General features: G+C 47.4%; 2 protein-coding genes across 2 annotated transcripts; one reads left to right on the top strand and one right to left on the bottom strand.

Moving 5' to 3' along the window:
• Positions 1–13,325: 13,325 nt before the first annotated feature.
• On the top strand, positions 13,326–14,376 carry LOC144147146 (uncharacterized). The gene is made up of 2 exons (XM_077679216.1): positions 13,326–13,459; positions 13,844–14,376. The coding sequence occupies exons 1-2, from the start codon at positions 13,400–13,402 to the stop codon at positions 14,246–14,248; spliced, it is 465 nt and encodes a 154-aa protein (XP_077535342.1). The 5' UTR covers positions 13,326–13,399; the 3' UTR covers positions 14,249–14,376.
• Positions 14,377–15,592: 1,216 nt separating this feature from the next.
• LOC144147147 (uncharacterized) lies at positions 15,593–17,450 on the bottom strand. Its single transcript, XM_077679217.1, has one exon. It carries the CDS (start codon positions 17,166–17,168, stop codon positions 15,906–15,908), a length of 1,263 nt encoding a protein of 420 aa, XP_077535343.1. The 5' UTR covers positions 17,169–17,450; the 3' UTR covers positions 15,593–15,905.
• Between the last annotated feature and the right edge of the window lie 7,839 nt (positions 17,451–25,289).

A 25,289-nucleotide genomic window follows, 5' to 3' on the forward strand; every position in this document is an offset into this window, starting at 1 on the left:
GAGACGGTCGGATTCTGCAGTTTTTTTAACAGGAGAGCTGTTGTTACTTGCAGTAATGTGTGCGGCGTCATCAGAACACCGTGAGTTATAGCAGAGTCCTTCAATGTAAAGCATTGAAGGACTCTGGTTATAGTTACTCCCGCCCTTGAACACGCACGTGCGTACGCGCCTCACGAGGAGCTCCCGGCGTCGTCCAGGCTTGCGCGTGGCGCTCGCAAAAAATACAAAGAAAACAGCTCACGTGCGTCCGCGCCTCAAGGGGGGAGAGCAGGAAAGCTCGTACTACAGATGTCCGGTTTGCGAAGCCGGTATTAGCGCGTGCTAACGCGTTCCACTTAAGAGAGAGAGAGAGAGAGAGAGAGAGAGAGAGAGAGAGAGAGAGAGAAAAAAATCTGTAATGGACACTGAAGAGGTTAGCCCTTCTGAAGAGGTTAGAGATGATTAGAGAGAACGGAAGAGGTTAGAGATGATTTCTTGCCTATACCTGGTACGTTGAGGCATATATTTCATGCTGCAACTTTCCATGGCGGAAAGGCAGGCTTGCTTGGGCATTCGAAGTTGGCCGGTAGGAGGCTCCGTACATGAGGGGAAGACACCTGTGCTAGAGGATGGTCAGCACACCGGGCTACGTGACGGAGGCTGGTGCGAAGAAACTCTTGAGCTTGGAGTGTCTGGGCTGACATGCACCTTGCTTCGCAGAGAGTTCCATTCGTGGATGTGCACCTTGGAAGTCCCAGACAGAGGCTCAGAACTTGAGCCTGTGCACACTCTAGCACTCTGAAGTTTGTCTTAGACAAACCAATCAGCGCTGGGAGGCTGTACCGCAGAAGGTCAAGGAATAGTGCCTTATAAAGTCGTAGTAGTGAAGACACTGAACAGCCCCATGTTTTCCCTGTCAGCATCCGGAAAATGGGCATGAACGACTGCAGGCGTTCCCTAAAGTGACGGATATGGGGGGCCCAAGATAGTGATCGATCTAATGTAACTCCAAGAAATTTGTATAATTACTCTAGGCCCAGAGACCAGACGTCGCGGAGGGTCTGTTGGATATACAGCTGCTCCACGCCTGCTGTGTATTTCATTTTGTGAATTTAGACAGGAGGAGGAGGAGGAGGAGGAGGAATAACATTTATTTTTCTAAGGGAAAGGGGAGGGGGAAAGGAGAATGGGTGGTGGCCTCAGTCCAGGCCGCCTTCAGGCCCCCCAGCAGCCCTCGCCCGGGAGATCAGGTACTCCTGATCCTCAAACTGGAAGCTGGTCAGCCTGTGCTCCCACTGCTCCAATGTAGGTGATGAAATTGGGTTGGGATGTTTGACGCACTCCCATATAAGGTGATAAGTGGTGTTTGGTGTATTGCATGTTGTGCAGTTGTAGGGAAAAGCAGTTGGTGGAATACGATGTAAAATTGCCATGTTGTAGTTAGTCTGTGTTTGGATTCGGTGCCAGATTCGACCACCTTGTGTATTGAGTGATGGGTGAGGAGGAGGGTAAAGGAGGCGCTCCCGGCGATTATGATGTAAGACTTTTTTATTATTATTTTCGGACTGCTCCTCCTGCAAGAAGCACTTATGTTCAAAAACCACTGGTAAAAGTTCATCGACTAAATTAATTATTTATAAGGAGGTTCCCCCCACGTGTTAGGGGATTGCGAGGGAGACCCGCCGCAGTGGCTTAGTGGCGGCTAAGGCGTTATGCTGCTAAGCCCAAGGACGCGAGTCCAAATCCCGGCTACGGTGGCTGCTTTTCAAATGGAGGCGAAAAGCGAAAACGCCCGTGTGTCAAGATTTCGGCGCACGTAAAAGATCCCCAAGTGGTCCGAATTAATCTGGAGCCCACCACTACGATGCGCTTACTAGCCCGTAGCGTAGTCAGACAGACAGAATGCGATTTCCCGTATCCAAGGGGTCTGCCAAAGCGCACTGAAGGCGTGTTACACCGGCTGCGACTCAATGTTGCATACACTCGAAGCTTCTTGTTTAAGCTGGGCTGGGTAGAGTCGCCATTGTGTACAGTGTGCTCTACTACCGACAATATCAGGCACATTTTAAGCCACTGCTCACGATATGCCAGTCAGCGGGCAACAGCGTCGAAAGCGCTTGTGCGACTACGACGCGGATGTCCTCTGGAACTCCTACACTTCCTTGGACCCTGGCGAAATCGTGAGGAAGCAGTGCTGGGTACAAAAACACTGCTTACTTTTCTTGCGGAAACAGGGCTAGAAGAGGTTCTGTGGACTCTCTGAGCATGTACAATTTGTATATGTGTGCATTTCCCCTCTTACTCCCCTTTCTTTCGTTCCTTTTCTTTTTCTCTCTATTTTTCGCTGTCACCTCACTGTATTCACCCCATCTGGAGTAGCAAGCCCTACCGTTAGTGGGGCTGACCTCTTCAGCTTTCATTAAAGGCGTTCTCTCTCTCTCTCTCTCTCTCTCTCTCTCTCTCTCTCTCTCTCTCTCTCTCTCTCTCTCTCTCTCTCTCTCTCTCTCTCTCTCTCTCTCTCTCTCTCTTTCTCTCTCTCTCTCTCAGAATTAGTTTTTGGCTAAACCGTTTTTTTTTACTTCATAGCGGGCGGGGGGCTCAGAAATCCACCAGTTATGGACATCGTTTTAGCGACGTCCTTGTTTTGATCTGCTATGTAATATATCGTTATGATTTGCTATATAATATATGCCCGGTGGTTGGAGCCTCCCTGAAACTTCCGGGTACCGATAAAACACGAAAATATTTTCAAACATTACAGACACTAAAAAGAAACTGAATAATCTTTCTAAACTTAGTTAAATATAAAAAAACGCGCGGAAAACAACAACAACAAATAATAATGCTAAACGAGCGTTGCTGAACACGAGATGTGAATATCGGCGTTTATCGATGCTTGCTGTAACATTGCGGTGCAGTGCTAGTATCTTTATTTCTTCAGCTCATTTGCCAATCGCCCGGAAAACGTGCGTGCTATCGAAATTTTCTCTTTAATATATCAACAACGTGCTCAGGTTTAGCACCAAAAGTTTGCAACAAAACTTTCTTTTGCTTTACGTTCAACGCATCGTGTCTTTCTTTATGAAGTCGTCTTTCCTTCAATACACGTAGCTTGCGGTGAAACACCCTTTGCAGTGGATTTGAGGATTGAATAGGAAACGGCGCGAAACCGTTGTGTTCTCTCGGATTCAGTTGCAGCTTGCGGCACTTAGAAGTCGGACAAGGTAACACAACAAAGGGAAAGGTGACACAACACGTCTTGTGTCGTCTCTCCTTGCGCTGTGTTCTAAGCACAATTCCAAGCGGGTGCACGCACGCACTCAGTGGTGAAAACTGCAAAACACGAAAAGGGAGCGCTAAATTATTGACCGTGCATTGCAAACATTTTTAAAAGTGCCGTACTGACAGGAGGAACCCAGAGCAGGGCGAAAACAAAAATTTAGCTGTGGAATTCTGCGAGGAAGACTTTCAGGTGCGACCTTGCATCGTGCGTTTTACAAAAGCCAGGATGCCAAGACGGAATGACGGGAATGAAGCCAAGACGCTGTTACGAACTGTCGTTGTTAAGCTAGGTGATTATTTCTCCCTACGCCGCTCGCCATCAACGAGATCTCGTCCACGCAGAGGCATTTTGAAATCATGGCGCTCAAAGCTTCTGTTACCAACGTAGATGGTTCGTAGCCGTTAAGATATTTTACATAAAAATGTACAATGGTCAGCCTTGTCACTTAGTTATGTTCGGTCGCGAAATAATCTCGAGGGACTACAACTGCCCGTTCTCGATGTGCCATTGGAAGAAAATCAGTTTTTTGTAAGCGATTTCGCCCTGCGGATCAGAGAACAGTGGTGACTAACCTATACTACTGAATCCTGCGATGCGGTCTTAGTATCAATCAGCCAACGCGTCGACCGAAGAAATGGCAAACATATTCGCCGTTGATCTGCGCCCACAGAGCTACAGAACAAAGAACACCAGAGCGCGCTGAGAGGAGTGGAGTCAAGACAAAACGGCGGTGACGTTGGTTGCGGTGGGGCCGCGTTCGCTCCTCTCGAGGTGGCGGCGGCGGTGCTCGAGCATGTGTCGGCGCGTTTCAGGGGTTTTTCAACGTTGGCGCGTCCTCGGCACTCTGTCGAGAATGACGGAGTACCGAGATTGCTGAACAATGGAAGGAGCGGCAGGCATCCAATGCGCTGCTGAGCGCGCAACGATGACCACCGTGATAGCGGAACAGTGCAAAGTGCGCTTGACACGGTGAGAGGATTCGGCTGGCAAACGACATGGGACAAACGCTGGGCTGCTTCTCAAGCGATATAATTGTGTGCTGTCGGGCAGATCCTCATGTCCGCAAGGCATACGCGGCAGTGAAAGCTGCGGCGCTAACGCATTACTAAGGATCCACTAATGGATCTTCGATAAACTTTTTAGTAGATTCAGCAAATTTGGCAGTTGGGCTCACGTAAGTAAAAACAATTAAAGTACAGTAGAACCCCGATTATACGACTTTCTCGGGACCATAAAAAAGCGTCATAAAATTCGGGCGTCGTAAAATCCGCACAACACCAATTACGCCTAAAAATACGATTTCGCGTGACTGATCTGCAAGAAACTTCAATGCAAACGGCGAACTAATGCTTTGCAGGGCTTAGAAACTCAAATCACTAAAAAAGTAAATCCGAAAAGAATAATGCAGTTCAGGTGCCAATCACGCTGTATTGAAACAAACCTGGTACTGTAGACCACTGCCGCTATTCCCGCCAGCCAGTGCAAATCATGGCACACACGATTATTTCAAGCACATTTGGAAGACTAATACCCCTGTTACACGGGCAGTTTCAACTGCCGTTCAGTCAATCTCCGTTGAGGTCAATGCCAGTTGGGCGGAGTTAGACGGCAGCGCGAACTCCGTCGAAATATCGATGACGATTGACTTCAACGGAGGTCTCCGGTCTCCGTTCCGCTGGCCAACTGGCAATATGGCGGCCACCACCAGCATGTCGACCCAGCCGTCGCTCCAGCAGGCGCCCAAGAAACGCTTTGTGTGGAGCACTCCTATGACGCGCCTGCTGATTTCCCTGTGGGAAGACCACCTGCCCGCTTTGCGTGCGCAGAAACACAACGCGCCCATATATTGGAGCATGACAGAAAAGTTCAACGAGGCTGCAAGTGGCTCTGGCGACGGTGCCGTGCAGGTCACGGTGAAGCAGCTTCGCCACAAGTTGGAGAACCTGACACAGCTCTTCAAGTAAGTATTCACGTAGTAGCTGCAAATCTTTGCAACTAACGCGGAGTGCTACGATCGACGGTAGTGCAGGGGTGTCAACGAAACGCTAACGGGGTTGCAAATCGCGCGCGCAGCCGACCCAGCTTTTAGCGCTTGTGTTCCGTCTGCCAGTTGTCGCCCGCGAAAGCACGTTTGGCGTATTGCAATTCGAAAGGACGTCTAATGTTGGCGTTAATATACACTTCTGGAATTAATAATTGTTGACTTTGTGAAATGTCCCATTTTCATTTCCGCTAGCTAGAGTTTCCCTGAACGTAGTATTGAATCGTGATTAAAGTCTGTTAATTTGCGAGCCTGATAACTGAGGGGCACTAGGCGATGTTATTAATTCAAGTATGCGCTATTGTTTTCGTAGGTAAAAACAGCTGCATTGCATTTTTTGCATGCTGTGCAGTCATTTCAAATTGGCTGCGTCTGCTGCAACCCGGGGCTTCCGAGCCGATTCCCCCCGAACTGGCTGCTGCGCCCCACGGAAGTGACGTACGTCAACAAAAAAAATTGCGTAATTGCATTACATTGCAATTATTTCAATAGTATTGCATATATTTTTGGCAGTGACACACTAATATTACAGCATCAAGATTTATTTTTAGCCTGAGTTTATTGTCTTTTAATATGACGTCACCTAGTCACCGTGACGTCATGGACATGCTTTGTAGGTGTTTGCATTAAATTTTTCTCTGCGAAACTTGAGTTTGTTATTGTTTTTGACACTCGCGTAGAACAAGTTGTGTAAACAAAGCACTTTTTATAGATTTACCACGGGTTTTACGGATGACCTACGGACGAGCGGCATGGAGAAGAGGCCGAATTCCATCGAAGAGCGAATTTTGGCCCCGTAGTGGCATACGTACGGGTAGAGTTCACTCTAGTACGGGCTTGTCTGTTCCGAGTTTGTTCCGTTGGCCTATTTCAAATATTCCGGCTTCGCGCGGTGCCGAGGCAAGCAAGAATGTTACGAGCGTCGGCGTTGTGTGGAGTCGCTCACGAGTGGTGCGGTGCTGCGCTGTGTTTTCGTTTCATATGAGGTGTTCAGCTCCAAGCCTGTGTCACCGCGCTTGTATCTTCTGTAGTAATTCACAGTCTTCAAAGTCCGATGACTATTCGTGGCAACAACGCGAAGTGCTGGTCAGCGCTTGCGCAGAGCGCAATGTTTTCATATCAAATACGTACGTATCAGAACCAAATGTTGCCCCAAAATGTGCAGTAAAGTACGAAGCACCGTGTTGCCTTCAAAACGTGACCGATGTGTGTGGTGCGTCAGTTTTCCAGAGGTTTGTTTGTGTGAAGCTGCTGGCGCCGCAGTCATCGATGCTATCATCACAGTCATTGTTATACACGGTGTTGTGTCGGTATCACAACGCGAGGCAAATACTGTGATACTGCTCCGTACTCGACTTGCAAGTGCCCAGATTCGTGTCGCTGCAGGAGTGTATACGTGAATAATCTAGAGCCCCATCAGCTAGCAATGGTGCGTCGCAGTGACAGCGAGTTTTCGTTCGTTCGCTTCAACTTGCCGTGATCCCTGTCGTTACAAGCGTGGCCACAAAATGCGCCGGATATCTGTCGTGAGTTACTGTGGCATTTTCCGTGTGTGTTGTGTTCGTGTGCTCCAAAATTTACGATGTCGCCAAACGTACGTGATCGTGCCCATTTATGACAGGCTAGGGGATGCGTCAGTGGCTTCAGCAATAACATGCTACGTGCTGTGTTGAACTGTTATATCTACATTCTAAGCATACCATCTAGGTGACTCTGCGTAGTTGTTGTTTCTATTTGCTCTAACCTCAGTTGCCTTGTTCATCTTTTTTGCAGGGTATTTTTATTTACGTGTGCACGCAGCATATTAGCACTAAATCAACCTTACACACTTACCTGTACATGCCATAACCCTCTTTGTAATCACGTGTGCATGTGCTACTGTTACCCTGCAGTATTTCGTCAGCTACTGTGCATGCTAGCAAATATTGTTTACATGCTGTTCTGAACCATTGCTAATAGCCTGAATTTCCTTTAGTATTACTAACATACCTCTTTCTTTCTCACCTGCTGGCCTCGTGTTGCTTTTAAAAGGAATGAATGATTTAACGCTTATGTCGGACAAACTTGTAAAAAACAATACACGGGATATACCTGCTAAATTTCTCAATGGCACAAAGCACGTACACTGATCGCACAGGCTAAAAGTATGTCTGACGTGCTCCACACTCTTCGTCTGCCCCTAAACACAGTCATGCTTGATTTTTACCCAACCGGCAAAACCACTTCTGCTCACTGACGAGCCAGGGTCACTGTCACGCCCACTTCACAACATATGGTGAAAGCAGTCTGTTCTGATTTTTACCCAACAAACCAAACCACTTCCACTCACTGACTAGCCATGTTGAGTCACTGTTAATAATTAATCGTTACTAATAATTAAAAAAATCCAGATGTAACTAGCGATGGGGAAGGCGGTAGTGAAAGTCCGGGGTGGGCGACTTTGACGGCGCTTGTGGGTTTCAGTGCATTTGGACTAAGAACGGCTCTCACGGGGTGGAAGCCCTAACATCCTTCTGCTCGCAAATCCATAAAATATTTCTCTGTCTCGTTGTTTAATGCAATGCAAAGTTGAGGCTATTGAAAAGCACCATCAGAGAAACATGAGAAAGCATTGCTTTTGCCTCCGTGGAATGAACCAAGGTGGACCCGCTAGGTATATCTGCATCTAAGCATACATTGGGTGCTACTGCGCAGCCGACTGGTACCCATTGGCAAACCTGCTTCCCACACAACAACACAAACACATGCCTGTTGCATGCGGCCTGTGCGCATTTTGTTTGTCTGCGTGGAATGGAATGGCTGTGCCAGCAGGAAATAATTCATGAAGCACTGCAGGGCAGTGCAACAGTCACCAGAAAAAATTTCCATCGGCAGACTCGCATACTCGAATGGCAACTGGCAGTCTCCATGGTTCAACACAGTGGTAATTCCAGTGTGCCACCAATGCAGCAAGTCTCTCCATAGTATGAGGAGATTCGAATATAGGTTAACAAGGGCGGTGTGACAACTGTCGCCGTGCTGAAAAATGCCACAACAGGGCTGTATTGTGCACAGATTTTTGTTGCCACTTTCATCCCACCTAGTTGTGCCAGCTTCCAAGTTTACCCCGTATTATTTCAAATTAACTGACGTTTGCTGGTGTTTGATTGATAGATGCAAGCACCAGTAAAGTGTGTCTGTCATCTTTAGCACTAAAATCATGTTCTCAAGGGGAAACCGACTTTAACGAGGTTGCGGACATGAAAGCTGGCAGTGCTCATGGGGGTCGTAGCAGAAAAGTTGCAGCATGGCGTCGTGCTGTTTTTGCTATGTTGATGTTATAAAGCGCATGGTATTTATATGGGCCATACATTTCAAACAAGGCATTAGCTGGAAGTCGTTGCTGTCCCTTCCTTTTGTTACACTTTGTAGTCGTGCTCTTTGTTTGAAAAAATTATTAGAAACTAGCTAGTGTAATTACAATTATAGAACTAATTTTCTGTGAAGGAAATGCTGCCTTGTGCCGGCTAAACGATATACACTGTTTTGGCTACACACATCATAAGACAAGATAGCAATGCAATACTCTACAGAGCCCGTGCACAAGCTGCTGCCTTGCATTGGTCTGACCCACAGGATTGATAGGAACAGCTCCCCAGGACTGATCCCGAGCAAAGGTTCTGGCTCGCTCATGCCCCTCAACTTCACAGAAGTCAATGAAACCTTGTTACACAGGCTGCGGCTTAAAGTAGCATTGACCTGAAAGTATCTGCACACAATCGGACGCGAGGACAGCCCAGACTGCCTTCTGTGTAAGGCTGTACAGAGACAATTGATCATTTGCATAGTTTTTGACCAAGGTATACTAGTGGGTGAAAAGACCTTGAAGCAGCCTTACTACGCTTGAATGCTTACCCTCTGTCTGAACGAAAGATTTTTGTCACGTGGGCTGACACGAAGAAGCAAGATCGAGCTGTCAAATCGCTGCTTGTCCTGTCAGGACTCTTGGGTCTATGTGGTGAAATTTCACAAACTGTGGGACTTTTTTTTATGGTCGGTAAATAAGTTATGCGAATTATGCAGTGATTAGTCTGTTTCTGTGCCCCATAAATGCTTTAAGTGTACAAAGTTCATTGGTTGATTTCACTGTAATTTCTCATACCCTCAGTATTCAGTACCTTCCTTGCCCCAGTGGGATTTAAGTAGCAGGCCCAAGTTGAGTTTCTCAGGCTGGCCTCTTCTCCTTTCAAAAATCTTTTACTATCTCTACCTCTCTCTTGCCAGCATGCCAGGTGCTTGTAACGGTTTACTAGGATTCGCAACGGTCACCATACGATAAAAATTTCTTATGTCTACTTTCATTGCTGAAGTTCACTGCACTCAGTGTACTAGGGTGTTTGGTGCACAATAGTAATTGTGACTGCAGACAGCCTACAGTTCTTAAAGCCCACATCAAAATCCTGCCACGGACTCGTTCTTGCCTTCACTTCGATAAGGCTGTCACAAATGGGTTGATCAGCCGAACATGCTGGAAGGGATGTTTTTCTACACTCTGAATTAATGTTTGATCATTTTAAATACATTAAAGCATTTTTGCTGTTCTTCCTTTTTATCTCTTGACACCCAGTGCAACCAATGGGCTGGTAAAAGCTGTGGCTTGTCATATGTGTTTCCAGTTCATAATGGTGTATTCTGCTTGTTGCCAAAGCCAACTGCAGAAAAGTTCTTCAGCCATAATGCAGTGCTGGCGATGGTCTTTTGTGGGCTATATAAGCAAAATGTACTTGGTTGTTGGTCAAATAAAGTGAGCCAATTTTAAATGTTTCTTCCCAATGCCGGATGTGTTTTCTTGGAGGTTAATTGTGTGTTTGCTTAGTCCTTTTGGGAACAGTTGAGCATGTATGGCTCATGTGTTGGCCATGAGACTAATCAGCATTTGAAGGTGCATGGGGCAGGTACAACTTGTACAGCTGGTGAGCGAAGGGATATAACTATTACATTTCCGATTTTCTTGCAACATGTCACTAGCATACAACAATTAGGATTTATAATTTAGCTGCAGTTCTTTTTTACGACAATACTGCTATTGTGCCCATTACAAAATTAATAGTAATTACGACCAGCCGCCATACGTTGGTGGCCGTAATGTGTGCGGCGTCGTGTCATAGTTACTCCCGCCGTTTACCCCGCACGTGTGCACGCGTTTTGCGATGAGCGTGCGGCATCAACCTGGCTTGCCCGTGGTGCTCGGAAAAATACCAGGAAAACAGTCACGTACGTCTGCGCCACAAGGATGAGCACAAGACACCTCGCAGACGCCCAGCTCGCGAAGCCGGTTCTACCGCGTGCCGACGCATTTCACTTTAGCAGGAATGGGAAAGCCTGCGGACAAAGCAATCCGGGTCAGCCAGTCATGCATGCGGAAGATGGATATGACGATAATTTTAGGGACCTTATATGACGATGACTACTACTGCCACAGTGAGAAGCGACGACGGAACACGTAAATAAACAAATTTCGCAATACGTGGTGGTGTGTCATTCAGTGCCTCAGGAGGATCTAAAAAGAAATCCTCCAGCTCGCCTTGCGTCACATAGTGCAACTTTCGCCAGTTTTACAGACGAAGGGGTAACATCAAACGCGAAAACTGACCGTACATATACGTGGCGTCGGCGGGGCCACCGCTGTATGGACTGGTGTACTTGAACTCATTTCGCCAGAGCAGCAGCCAAATCCTCTCACTACGGCGCTAAACCGGCACCTTGGCAGAATGGAACTTTGCTGCCACGTGCTGCCAGCTGCAGGTGCACGTGGCAGCACGTATACGCGTAAACGGATGCGCACACACAGCTCTGACTGCTGGGGAACTTCAGCGTGATGAGCATCCAGTCTGCTTGTCAGAAAACGAAGGCCTGTATGCTTCTTTCTTTTAGGGGCGAAGCTCCTAAAGCCATGGGTCTGTCCATCCCTTGTGTCTCGTGGTACGTGACCGCCGCATGCTTTCGGAGATGTCGCAAAGTGGGCCGCGTTGCACGCACCGGGAGCGCGAGCTTGTCTGTGTTCGCCAACGGAGGCGCGAGCGCACGTGCACTGCGAGGGGGAGATCACGCCACGAACGCAGGCAGTCGTTCTCGGAGATCGAACGAGACGCAAGGACCTTTGCTCGTTTCCTCTCGTCTTGTTCGGGCACAAGTTCGCCCTAAATAAAAGTTATTTCTTTACCGTTGTGTCCCATCCTACGTGACAAATTGTGGTGGAGGTGCGGGGTAGTCCTCGATGGCGCGGGGTCTTTCACCAGGTCTGGGCTGGGAGCATTGACTCCGAAAATAAAAGTTGATTTGTACAATGTACGCACACAGTCTTACGTCTTTCTTAATGATGTAATGGGCGAACTTCACGGGAGAGTTACGGTTACCGATGATCTCCCCCTCTCGAGCTTCGCCCCACTTATCATCATTCATTCCGTGGATATGGCGTGATTTTTTGGACAACAAACGTCACAATTGGTTGGCCGGTTCTTCATCACTTGCAGTGGTAGGCTGTTGGACAGCTGCTGCTATGACCAGAAGCAACATGCGCACTAGTACTTACATGACGTTTGTATACAAATTATATGTGCAACAACGCTTTTATCAATTTGGTGTTGACAGGAGCTGTGGGCACAGTTTATGTGGGAGACTATATTGGCGCTACATTTGCTGCCCTTACCAGCGTGTGGTACAGCGCTGTGCTCTCGCTGTTTATTAGTTACCAGCACAATTTTTACAACGGTGTGTGAAGTTGGTGAAATGAAGTACAGTGTATCTCCTGGATTGGTCGGTGCTTCCTGCTTCGGCGTGATTCTTTCCAGGCCATCACTAACAAGGGTGGCAAAGTTGTGCTTGTGCCAGAAGCCAATTTTTTTGACACTTTAATTGTGATCAGTACTTGTAGCATTGCAGTGTACCTTGTAACTTTGGAAGCTCGGAAAAGTTGGTACAACATGACCAAATATACAGAGTTGTAGGCACGACGAAAAGAGGCATATTAACACACGTTTACTCCAAACATCTTTTTGTCACATCTAATATAATTCAGGCCTCTTTTGTCCCAGCTGTGCTGATTTCACTCCCCAAAATAATGGCACCTGCTGGTCTTTTTATGCACAGAAAGTGTGGTGAGGTTTCAAAACATTTCAGGCTGCTGCGCCAAAACTATACGAACAAAAACGCTGGTGTTCAGCGGCGCGTACTAGTGCACCAGAGTGGAAGATCAAGTGCACTGGGCACCAGTAATCTAGACCCAAGAGAACTCTTGTCAAATGAGGGCCTTCAAAGGTATTCCTTCGGCCTATTCTTCTCCCCACAAAAGCCACAGATTCTATGATCTAAGTGGGAGCGCAAGCAGCCTTCGTGCAACACTATTTAGACCTTTGCCGGCAGAGTCTTCAGCCAGTGCCCACGTTTGAGGACAGACCCATTCTTCCCACAGCAGATCAAACCTGATGGCGTGATATGGGGCGCGCACACACCTTCCAAAATAAAAAGAAAGAAAGAAGTGCGGTTACAAAAGCCGGCGAATTTAAACGTGCAACACAATCCTCCGAATCCTCCACTCGGAGTGGTCTTGCCTTGCCCGCAGGTGCGCCGTAGATAATACAACACGTACCGAACGACAGCCGATGTACCAAGGAGGAGAGTTATCAGCCTGCACTTACGGCGCGTACAAAAAGCGCGTGCTTTTCATCGTAAACAATGAAAAGCACAGCCGACCTAAACATGAGTGCCGGCACGGCCGCTTTGCACGGCCGGCATGGTACTTCGTACAAATTTCGGCGATCAACAACGACGACCAAATCCAAGAAATAATAACAAAAAACAGGTGACGTCACTTCCGTGGGGCGCTCCAGCCAGCCCCGATCGGGCGAGGCTGGAGCACCCCGGGGGAAAGGATCCCCGGGGTGCAGCAGCCTTTGCCTTTCAAATTTTGCTTCCCCGAGTGCATGAAAATTGTACTGGAATGAAAATCTGCTGACTGTGCCTCATGTGGTAGTGCTGTTTTGCATTTGCACACTTCCAGGGCTATCAGCAAGGCCCCCACAGGGTCGGCGGCTACTGAATGCCCGTTTTACGACCAGATGAAGTTCTTGGGCCGCCTGCCAATGAACGACCCCAGCCTCGTGGAGGAGAGTTGGCAGGTAAAAAATATTCCATTTGAATGGCTCAGTCAGCTACAAAAACTTGGCACGTGAGCTTTGACTTGGTGTTTAACTTCCTAGGTAGCAGACATGTCAAGTTAAAAGCATAATAAATTCTTTGAAAAAGCAAATATGCCCAGTGCCCCAATGACAAATATAGTAAGGGCAACAGCATGATCTAGAGAACAAGCTTTTGGCATGCAGAGATTTTATACTTAACAGTACTTGTATGTACTTGACTACCAATAAACCACATCATAATTAATTGGCCCTTTCAATCACTATGTTTATTGAGGTTGAGAAAAAAAGATTACATGCAATGCTTCCGCAGACAGGAGCAAACGCAAAAAGTGAGTTGTTCTGTACTGCTGCTTTTTTATTCAGCTCGAAGTGGTCGAGGAGGCACCTGAAGATGTGGAAGTGCTTGCTGTGGGCACTGAGGCACACAGCAGCCGCAGCAGTATGATCGAGGGTGGCAGTCCTGGGCCACAGAGTGCTGGAGAAAGTACACCACCCCCAGCATTTCAGAGTGCAACAGTGGCATCAGGCAGTGCACCTGCAAGTGCTCAAGGCCCCCCACCAGGGCCAGCCAACGGGCGGAAGCGCTCATACAACGCCGGCCTGGATCGCATTGTCCAGCTTCTAGAGGACGAGTCTAAGCACGCGGGAAAGCTGCGTAAAGCAGAGCTAAAGATGTCAAGACAAGCACTCCGCCTGCAGAAGCAGTCCATCGATCTCCAACGGGAGATGAATGGCATCATGGCACAGTATTTTGGCAATAAAGATTAACCTGATACGTGTACTTGCGGAATTTGCAACTTTCTCGTGGCCAGGTGTTTGCTAATGCATGAGTTGCTGTGAAGCATCACGCACACATTCTACCACGACACTTTTCGACTTGCTAGCACGCACACAAACTGCACGACACAACCTGCAGCCGCCTATTCACAGCTGCAGCACAGGCCACAGAAGAAAAAAGGAACGAGGAGGAGGAACGCTTAACACAAAAATCTTTGCCGTCACACCTCAGGCTGGGTCCTTAAGCGAAAGAATGCGCGATACTCTCAGTTCATGGCGTCAACACGACCAGTGTTGAGCCATTGCATCACGCACACATTCTACCACGACACTTTTCGACTTGCTAGCACGCACACAAACTGCACGACACAACCTGCAGCCGCCTATTCACAGCAGCAGCACAGGCCACAGAAGAAAAAAGGAACGAGGAGGAGGAGGAACGCTTAACACAAAAATCTTTGCCGTCACACCTCAGGCTGGGTCCTTAAGCGAAAGAATGCGCGATACTCTCAGTTCATGGCGTCAACACGACCAGTGTTGAGCCATTGCATCACGCACACATTCTACCACGACACTTTTCAACTTGCTAGCACGCACACAAACTGCACGACACAACCTGCAGCCGCCTATTCACAGCAGCAGCACAGGCCACAGAAGAAAAAAGGAACGAGGAGGAGGAACGCTTAACACAAAAATCTTTGCCGTCACACCTCAGGCTGGGTCCTTAAGCGAAAGAATGCGCGATACTCTCAGTTCATGGCGTCAACACGACCAGTGTTGAGCCATTGCATCACGCAAACATTCTACCACGACACTTTTCGACTTGCTAGCACGCACACAAACTGTACGACACAACCTGCAGCCACCTATTCACAGCAGCAGCACAGGCCACAGAAGAAAAAAGGAACGAGGAGGAGGAACGCTTAACACAAAAATCTTTGCCGTCACACCTCAGGCTGGGTCCTTAAGCGAAAGAATGTGCGATACTCTCAGTTCATGGCGTCAACACGACCAGTGTTGAGCCATTGCATCACGCACACATTCTACCACGACACTTTTCGACTTGCTAGCACGCACACAAACTGCACGACACAACCTGCAGCCGCCTATTCACAGCAGCAGCACAGGCCACAGAAGAAAAAAGGAACGAGGAGGAGGAACGCTTAACACAAAAATCTTTGCCGTCACACCTCAGGCTGGGTCCTTAAGCGAAAGAATGCGCGATACTCTCAGTTCATGGCGTCAACACGACCAGTGTTGAGCCATTGCATCACGAACACATTCTACCACGACACTTTTCGACTTGCTAGCACGCACACAAACTGCACGACACAACCTGCAGCCGCCTATTCACAGCAGCAGCACAGGCCACAGAAGAAAAAAGGAACGAGGAGGAGGAACGCTTAACACAAAAATCTTTGCCGTCACACCTCAGGCTGGGTCCTTAAGCGAGAGAATGCGCGATACTCTCAGTTCATGGCGTCAACACGACCAGTGTTGAGCCATTGCATCACGCACACATTCTACCACGACACTTTTCGACTTGCTAGCACGCACACAAACTGCACGACACAACCTGCAGCCGCCTATTCACAGCAGCAGCACGCCAAAACTTGCAGACATGTGAAAACTTGGCAACGTGTGAAGTTCACATCCTCGATGCGAAAATATGCTTGGCCAGTGCATTGCACACACGTTCCCCAGAAGAGGTGGTTTCGCTGCTGATGCGAGCCGGCTGTGGCAGTTCACTTGCGGCAGCTTCATCACACCAGTGCTTGTCGCAGTGGTCACGCATGTGCTCGCAAATGTTATGCAGAACACAGCATGCACGGATAATGCGATTGGCATTGCTGATTTCGCACTCAAGTGATTTCAGAACTCGAAATCTGGCCTTCAGCCTACCGAAGGCATTCTCCACAACACGCCTTGCTTTCGACAAAGTGTAGTTGAAGTGCCGCACAGTCTCCTCACTCGTGCTCCTGTTGGGGTACGGCTTCATTAAATGAGACGTTAGGGGGAAGGCCTGGTCGCATAAAATGATGGCGCCCACCTGCTCCCCTTCTATCTGCTTCGCTGGTTCCGAGAAAAGCTGTGTGTTCACAGCCCGAGCCAGCACTGAGCCTTTGTACACGGCCGAATCATGGTTCCTGCCTGGGGAGCCCACATTTATAAACATGAACTTATAATTGTGGTCAACCAGCGCAAGGAGAATGACGCTGTACCACCCTTTGTAATTATAGTAGTCCTGCGCATTCTCTTTTGGCGGGGACACCTTTATGTGGCAGCCGTCGAGAGCGCCAAATCCCTGAGGGAATCCCGTGCTGGCCTCAAACTGACGCACGTGATCTTGCACGTCGTTTAGTGACGGCACGCACACAATTTGTGGCTCCAACACATCCACCAGAATGTCGCAGAACTCTCTGTAGATATTGTTCACCGAAGAGCGGCTGACGCTGAAAAGGTGTGCGACGGTCCGCTCTTCTGCCGACGAAGCAAGACGGTACAGCGAAAGAGCGACACGCTTGTGCAGCGGAATGCAGCGACGCATATTCGTGTCTTGCCGGACAAGCGAAGAACACGAACTTACGATGTACGCGAATGTTTGCCTCGTGACGCGAAAGTTCGCCTTAAAGTCGGCATCCGACAACGTCGGCACTGTGGTGTCATACCACGACGGGGGCCTCGGTAACATCCACACTCGCGTCTCACGCGCACACAGTTGCAGGGCTACTGCGGCCAGAACGCGACAACGTCTTTCCGCTGCCAGTCTCTGTTTCTTCAACGACGACTTCCTTATTTGCAACACGTGCAGCTGGGCCTTTTTCTCCATCAATAAAGTCTGGTAACGCGTAAGCACCAACACGAACTCTTCCTCACGACTGCGGCCGCGGGTCGGCCTGCTTAGAGCCATTTCAGAGGCTCGCGTTCACACACAGAGACGATTTCTAAAGGAACACCACCCTAAGAACAGGAACGCCTTATTACACGTACAACAACGCTACACCAAAACTTTTACACGAACACAAAAAAGAAGCAGGGCTTGAGCCGAACTGAGCAACACCGCCAACAAACGAGCACCAACCAAACGACTGGCTTTGGATTGCGATGGGTAGGAACAAGCCACTGTCCGCGCGAAACGTAACAAAAATTGTGCAAAATGAAAAGTTCGTTTATAAAAAGCCCAGGAAATGTTAAAAAATATAAAATGCACTAACTTACATTTCATTTTCTGCCGAAATGTTTTCCACTTATTTTAATCACGTGACCAAATCGCTCAACGGAACCGAACGACGTACGTGCCGTGTAACTACGTTCAACTGTTGTCCAGTTGAGCGGCAGTTGAGCATCCCAACGACAGTTGGTTCGACGGCAGTTGAAACTGCCCGTGTAACAGGGGTAAAGCCCGTTTGCGTAACCTCGTTGTTTATTTACTGCTGTGTGGGAGAAATAGACACCAGTACACTGTCCCAGCCACCACTGCGCAACAAGAGGAGACGCCAGCGAGAAAAGGGGGAAAGGGATTGTGTAGAGGTGCCAGCGGCTGCTGGAGGGGAAACGAAAGATGAAACGGAGAAGGTTGAGCGGGCTTGAGGTTTGTGAAACAGGCCCGCAGCACTTTCATTTCGCCCACCAGTCAGTCACGCGCTTCCCGTGGGTCGTCGGATAAGCCGGGTCAGTCATGAAGTCACGTCGGATAACCGAGGTTTTAATGCATTGTTTATACGAGGACTTCACTGGGACTAGACTAGTCCGTCGTAAAACCCGGGCTGTCGTAAAACCCAGGGACGTATAACCGGGCTCCTACTGTATTCTGCTGATTCTCACACCAAAAAGCCATCTAGCACTAGTGACATTTCCCGACCGCTACCACGTGTACGGCTGAGGTAATATTGAGGTAACTAAATGTCACCTAGAAAGCTGTGGTAAATATATTTTATTACTTAACCAGAAACGTTATCATCCGCAAAAAGAGAAAGGGGTGCGGTGGTTGTAATTAAAGTTGCGCGAATGAGGAATGGGTTCTCTCTCACGGGATGGACACGCCCATTTCATAAAGAATTCGCATTACAACTCGTTCCACAACCATTTTACTGAACTCTGGAACGGCCGCGAAAGTGACTCCGTAATGGCAATTAGTCGAGAACTGCAATTTCCGATTGTCGAGAGAAATAAAGAAAGTGAAAATTGGCGCCGTTATAAAGGACCCCACTGCCCTTCATGGCAAGTACTGAGTGCTATGATCCCGTTCTACATATCGATATAGGGACACGTATTTATGGGTAGGTTGAAGTGCCCATGAATACGTTCACGTATCCTTTTCAGTGGATAGGAGGGATGCGTTGCAATCAGAACTCCGTAAGTGATGTTTATCACCAAGGTTTGTGATACAAAACTCCGAAATGCGAATTAATCACATGTGAGCATTTTTAGTCGCTGTCCAACTGCCAAAGCAATCGGAGATCGTTTTTGGACTGAGATTTGGCGTACTCTTAATTTCTGTAATAAAGCTTGGTTGGTAAGTGATGTTTATCACCAAGGTTTGCGATACAAAACTCCGAAATGCGAATGAATCACCTGTGAGCATTTTTAGTCGCTGTCCAACTGCCAAAGCAATCGGACATCGTTTTTGGACTGAGATTTGGCGTACTCTTAATTTCTGTAATAAAGCTTGGTTGGTTGGTTGGTAGTTTTGTTGTATCGGGCCCTTTTCTTTCCTCCATGTATGGGGCGGTGTTTTCCTGGCAAGAAGATGTGCTGGAAATTGCTCCGCACGAGCGCCACCTAACGAGTCAATAATATCGCAACTTCGCCAAGAGTCCGCCAGTCCTGTTTCCCGAAGGAAGCTAAGAAGAAGGCGCGACACCTTCCGACAGAGCATCCAATGTCCCCTTGGGAAAATGATGTGGCCCAGAGTGGTGGGGCTGCCAACTTTCACATCGCCGATACCAGTGCCGTCCGCTCTGCATCATGCCCTGGACAGTACATTTGGACATACCCTACATACACATGACTAACACGGAGGCGATCGCACGAGGTTCACTTTGAAACGCCAAGCTGTGGACTTCGGTGAGCCCGTTCGGATTTGGTACGGCAAGGTTTCCTCCGTCCCAGTGGTTTAAATGCAATGTTGGCGCCAAGGGCAATGATGGCACTGATCAGAAGGCATGGAATGCGCCGTTGTTTGCACCGACTGTTAAAGTTTCCTGGGACCACCGGATCGACTTCAAGCGGGCAGTAGTTGACCACTTCAGGTCCCTGGGTGATCACTGTCACCAAACTTGCATCACAAAGGGGACTTACAAGATCGGAGCTCCCCTAAAGGGACAAATGTGTCTCATTTGTTCCAGGAAGTTCGCATCAAAACTCGTCCCACGCACGTTTTGCTGAACTCTTCGTGGCAACCGAAATAACCGCGAAGATTACTCCGCCGTACATGTTAATTAACTTTAAACTGCGATTGCTGATTGTCGATGGTAATAAACGAGGTGAAAACTGGCACTGCTTCTTACTGGTTCTAGGATACATGTACGAGGAGAAATGCGTATTCCGTCCGTTTTATGAAACCACGCTATTTCCACACAACGGAGTTGTATTTTAAAGTGAGGAGCCCGCGAGAAATCCCAGATGGTTTTACGACTCCACTGTAACTATCTTATCTAGAGCAAACTTAGAGTCGTCAGCACAATAGAGTCGTAATAACCTACCGACGCAAGTTTTCGTTAACCAGTGTTCTTACGTCAAGTTCATTTCAACCCCTTCGCTTCATTTTCACAGTTATTGGTTTGCCAACTCACTGCTGTCCCCGCAATGTTCGGCATTCCCCCTCCCCCTCCCCCCATCACTGCAGTCGTGCCGATCTGGCGTAGCAAGCCCTGCCGCCAGCAGGGCTGGCTTCACCAGGTTCACATTGAAGAGTTCTCGGGCGCTCCGCACACTAGCGTTCACTCGGTATTTTTCTTGGTATTTTTTTGTGGTTACGCTACACGGCGGAATTAAAAGCTTAAACAGCTCTTCGGGTAAAATTTGACTCTGGGTTTGATTTGGTGAAAGACATGCTTGATAGCAGTATCTGTACACGCGATGTCAAGAGGGTTGAAGTTGCCTTTGTTGCATGTCCAAGGGTAGGCTATGGTGCACGCTTTACAGGAGCCCACGCGGCACTTTTTTTCCCGAGTATACTACGGGATCATGGGACTCGGCGTGAATTCTCCTGACTCGTTATTTTTTAATTAATTTTAGTTATTTTAAAGACGGTAATTTTTGTTGTGCTACTTAAACCCGAAAATTCTGACATGTCTGCCTGTCCCTCAATTTATCCATCCGGTTGCTCAAAAAAGTCTCTCTCTTTCTCTCTCTGCCAACTGTTAAAATAGTTCTTGAACGGGAAGTTTGTATGAACAAAATCTTTCTGAACAATTGCATCTAGAAACATACTTCAGACTTGTCACCATTGTTGAGCAAGAAGAGAACATTAGGTATATTTGAGACAAAACATCAATGTTGTTACATTTGCGAAGACGCCCCGTACCGGTCTTCGTCACCTCCGTCAAGTAGCGGTAGTGTGGTGGATGAGCGGCGAACAAAAGGGCTGCCTTGGTGTTGACGACAAAGAGCCGAGAGCAAACTTCCCTGGTTTACTGCATGGCAAGATGAACAGCGACGATACAGCAACAGCACCCTTACGGGCTTACATGACTCGAGCAGGGTTACGCCAGGTTGCCGACGAACTAAACTGGCGCCGGAGGAAAGCGTTTTTTATAACCAGAAGCGCTAACAGACAACATGCCTCCAGCGTGCTGCGCTCGGCAAGAAATATAACTAACGCGTCCGCAGCGCCAGAGCATACAGTCGCCGGAGAGAGGGAGGGAAAGGAGGAGTCCCTAATAGCACAGGTGGCGACGAATCAGCCGCCGCTGCCGCCGACAACGACCGCTCAAAGGTTTCGGCCAAGCTGCATTTTCGGAGTCCCATGACCGACGGAAGTGGCCCTCCCCTCTCAGTATTAATGCTATGTGGGAAAGCATCTTGGCGCGCCGTCGAAACTTGCGCATTGCGTCCACACGCGAACACAAAGACGACTTGTAACAATGCACAACTTGTACTCGCAGTGTTCTTCTAATTGAAAATAAATGTGCGCTTGATATTTGCGATAGCAAATAAAAAATCGTTGGAAAATGTATTGACCCAGAATAACAAAAAGAGCTGGCCCGAGCCCGGACCTCGTGGCATTGTTCCCAGTTCAACAGTAACAAAAGTTTCCAGTAAATGGTGCGGGCAGTAAAACGAGCGACAGTTGAGTTGACTTTACCTCCATGGTTATCGTGAGATGATCTAAAGGGGAGGGGGGAGAGAAGAGCATGAGATATGGGGGGGGGGGAGAGAGAAAAGGGGGCATTTACGTGGCAGAGGCGGCAGAGGACTGTCGTCTTTCGACATTTGCAGCCAACTCAGCAGATACGCGGTCAATCTTTGTAGTCGCAATTTCTTTTGTGTGTGTGTGTGTGAGAGAGAGAGAGAGAGAGAGAGAGAGAGAGAGAGAGAGAGAGAGAGGATGGAAGGAGGGGAGAGGGCGAGGGAGAAAGAGGCTTATGTTTTGATTATTGGGGTCATGGTGAGTCATGGTCGGGCTGGGTCATGTCATTTCGGCGAACCATACAACGTGCCTACAGACAAGCCTGGCTGTTGGCCAAGTGAAACGGCTAATGTACAAACAGATGTCTTTGGGAATATAATAAAGGCTATTGGCGTTCAAACAAGTGGTGGCATTGCTGGGGTTACCTTCTAAAGGTGGTTCGTGGGATTAAATCATGTTAGCATTGGTTACGCCGCATTGTTGTCAAAATTGAATGTTTGCTTTTCCCACATTCCGGCACAATTATTTTTTTTCCGCGCAAAGAAATGTATTAAGAAAAGCTTACAAATGTTGGAAAAGTTATTGAGTCAAATTTACGTCTATTTTCATTAGGGAAAGTGACATACAAATAATCCGCGAGCATGATAAATCTGTTGCAATAAGATAAAAGGCACTGAAGTTACCGTTGACCAGAAGATATTCAACGGACAGGACGGAAAGGTTGGGTGGCAGTTGAAGCGCTATTCGTTTCAGTTCACCCTCGACTGTAATATGGCGATCTGTTTAGCCCCTCATTAAGCTTTGGACGGATGGGGTGCAGGTTATGCCGACGCAGTTCACTTTCTTGAGAGCGGCCCTTCAACATTGTAAAAACAGTTTGCATCGTATTGAAGGGTAGCTTGCTTCTTCGTGTAGATCTTACACAGAAATTCATTGTTGTGGGAACCTTTTTACACAGTAGAATTAGATGATAATTGCTATATTATAGATGAGTTCTTTAATTCGGTCAGTTGAAAGATATAAGCTCAAGTGAGAGGTCACCCTGTAATGTAGAGTTGCTAAACGTAAACACGTTGTAATACGAAGCTGGGAATAAAAAAAAATCTGAAAAAATATTATTCAAGTTCAGTGTCAAAGTATTACTTTAAATTCCTTATAGGGCTCGAAATAATTGCCATAAATGTCAGAGAGAGTTTTTTTGCCATAAACAAATCCACATTTAACCTTAAATATTTGCCCTTTCGTGACACATCTTGATTTTCTTATATATGAGGAAGTTTTCCGTGATATGACAAGCTTATGATGTCGTGACGCCACAGAAAATACGTTAAACCTGTAGATTTTTTTACCTACTTAATAAAATAAATTATAAGAAAAGGGGAAGCCATTTCAGCGTGATCATCAATTCATTATTCATAGAGTTATTCCTTCGGTTGGTAAGCAGAATTTGTATCTACCAAACAGGATTTGGTGTTCGAGTCTCGTCTATTAGGCTTCATGTAAGTAAAACGGGCGAAGACAGATGAAACAGTGAAAAGAGAATTTATTACAGCCCACATATCAAGGCGCAGCGACTAGTGGTAACAGCGCTGCCCTACAAACAGAATTATCCAGTCAGTTTTCATGAAACATGGTCATAGTATACACTGCACAACAATTGTATGGGATGGGCAACAAGCTACTAGAAAATCAGTTGACCGAGAGTTCACCAGCGGAGCAGAAACAGTGTTACAAATAGCGTTACATTCTGCACTTAATTTTGCCACCCTTCAGCGGACCGACGTAGATCGCAATACATGCAACTCGGTTTCAGTGTCTTCTCCAGTGAGACTTCAGATAGAATTCCGAAAATACATTTGCATTTCACATAGATAGTATGTATTGTATATGGATTGTATACAATATTCGTAAGTACGCGAATTCGTATATAGAGGCAGCCATTCCTCGTCTCAATGTGTCTTCACTGGCTCACAGCAACATTGAATACTGTGTCTACTCATGCATACGACGGGGCGTAAGCTGATATATACGGTAACGGGGTCTAGCGACGCGCGAACGTGTGGCAATGTATGCTGTGCTTTGTTTAACATGCGCTTACGCGCTCCCAATGGGAATAAAGGTTCACAAGAAAAGAATAAATGCCATGAGCTCTTGCTTCCGGCGAGGAATGACTCGGAAATTGCACGCACTTCCGGTAGTTGTGCGAACGACAGTGAACGCAATAAATATAACGTCGTGCAGTCATTTTGCCACACCGTTGATTGAAACAGCCGTAAAATGGATGAAGTCAGAAAAACAAAAGTTTAATCGGGTGTGCAAGAGCATTTATTGTCTTTCAGGATGGTCCCAAGTTGGAAAACAAAACAAAAGCATGGAATGAAGGTCGTGGCTTGTGTTGTGCCGACGACGACCGTCGTTTACTTACAATAATCCGGAATTTGTTGTTCTACCGCCAAATAAGTTATTGGCACAAGGAAGTCACTAAGAGAGCGAGTGTTAAGTCCAGCTTTTCGCATGGCACACTCTAACATGTTATAAATTCGCTCCACCATAGTGATGTGTCCTATAGTCTATTGCATTTTATTTTGCTCACAGGTGCAACACGGCATGATGGCACATTTTTTGACTTCTCCTGTTCGTTGTTTTAATGGCTGAACTGGTTGGAGTCGTGGCGTCGCAAAGATGTGAACAGGGCACTCGCAGGGTATCGCTTCTGGCCAGTGGCGGTCCCAAGGGGGGGGCGAAGGGGGCGGTCGCCCCCCCCAAAGAGGTCCTCAGTTTGTTATTTTTAGTTTTTGTAAGCATTCCACTTGCGCGAAGTTAAATCCCAGTAGGTTGCACCGCATACGCGTACACACGCCTCCATGGTTATCACCACCTCCACAGAATTGGCGCAAGGAGGGGAGCGATTCTTTATTCGCCTCGCCCCCCCCCCCCAAAAAAAAAAAAATCGCCCCCCCTGAAACCCATCTCTGGGACCGCTACTGCTTCTGGCTGGGCGGAGTTTGCTTCTTGTCAGGAGGTCGCGCTGAAGCTTACTGCACAGGGGTCCAAGGGCTTTCTGCCGTCGTTGCCGCAGCTTCCTTCGCTCGACATGTCGACAGACTGTGTCTTGCACCACTGAAAGGAGCCGAGTGTAACTGGATTTTATCGGAACTAAAGCTTCTTGCAGTAAGCTGCATCCGATGACCGTATTTTTTACAGTGCTTTGTATGCATAAGTCGTAAACGCACGCACGCACACACGTACGCACATGGACGCGTGGACGCACGTACACACACATTGTTTAGAAATAATAGTGAAGAGTCTCAGAATATGTAGAGTATGAATTTATTGAGCAGTGCGGATATTCGAAAATTGTCAATCAATCAATCAATCAATCAATCAATCAATCAATCAATCAATCAATCAATCAATCAATCAATCAATCAATCAATCAATCAATCAATCAATCAATCAATCAATCAATCAATCAATCAATCAATCAATCAATCAATCAATCAAACTTTTAATAACTTGTCAGGGACAGCTGATAGTTATTCTCTTGGAGGCAAATAAAAACGAACTCTAAAGAAACAGGATGAAACATGAACCAAATGGTACTAAAACAGAAAAAAAATATCAAGCTCGTAAATGAATAAATATGCTCACCACAGACGAACACACTAAGTGAAACCA

Source organism: Haemaphysalis longicornis, unplaced genomic scaffold (genome assembly GCF_048455015.1).
Source record: "Haemaphysalis longicornis isolate Haplotype H1 unplaced genomic scaffold, Haemaphysalis longicornis Haplotype H1 scaffold_7, whole genome shotgun sequence".
NCBI lineage: Eukaryota > Metazoa > Arthropoda > Arachnida > Ixodida > Ixodidae > Haemaphysalis > Haemaphysalis longicornis.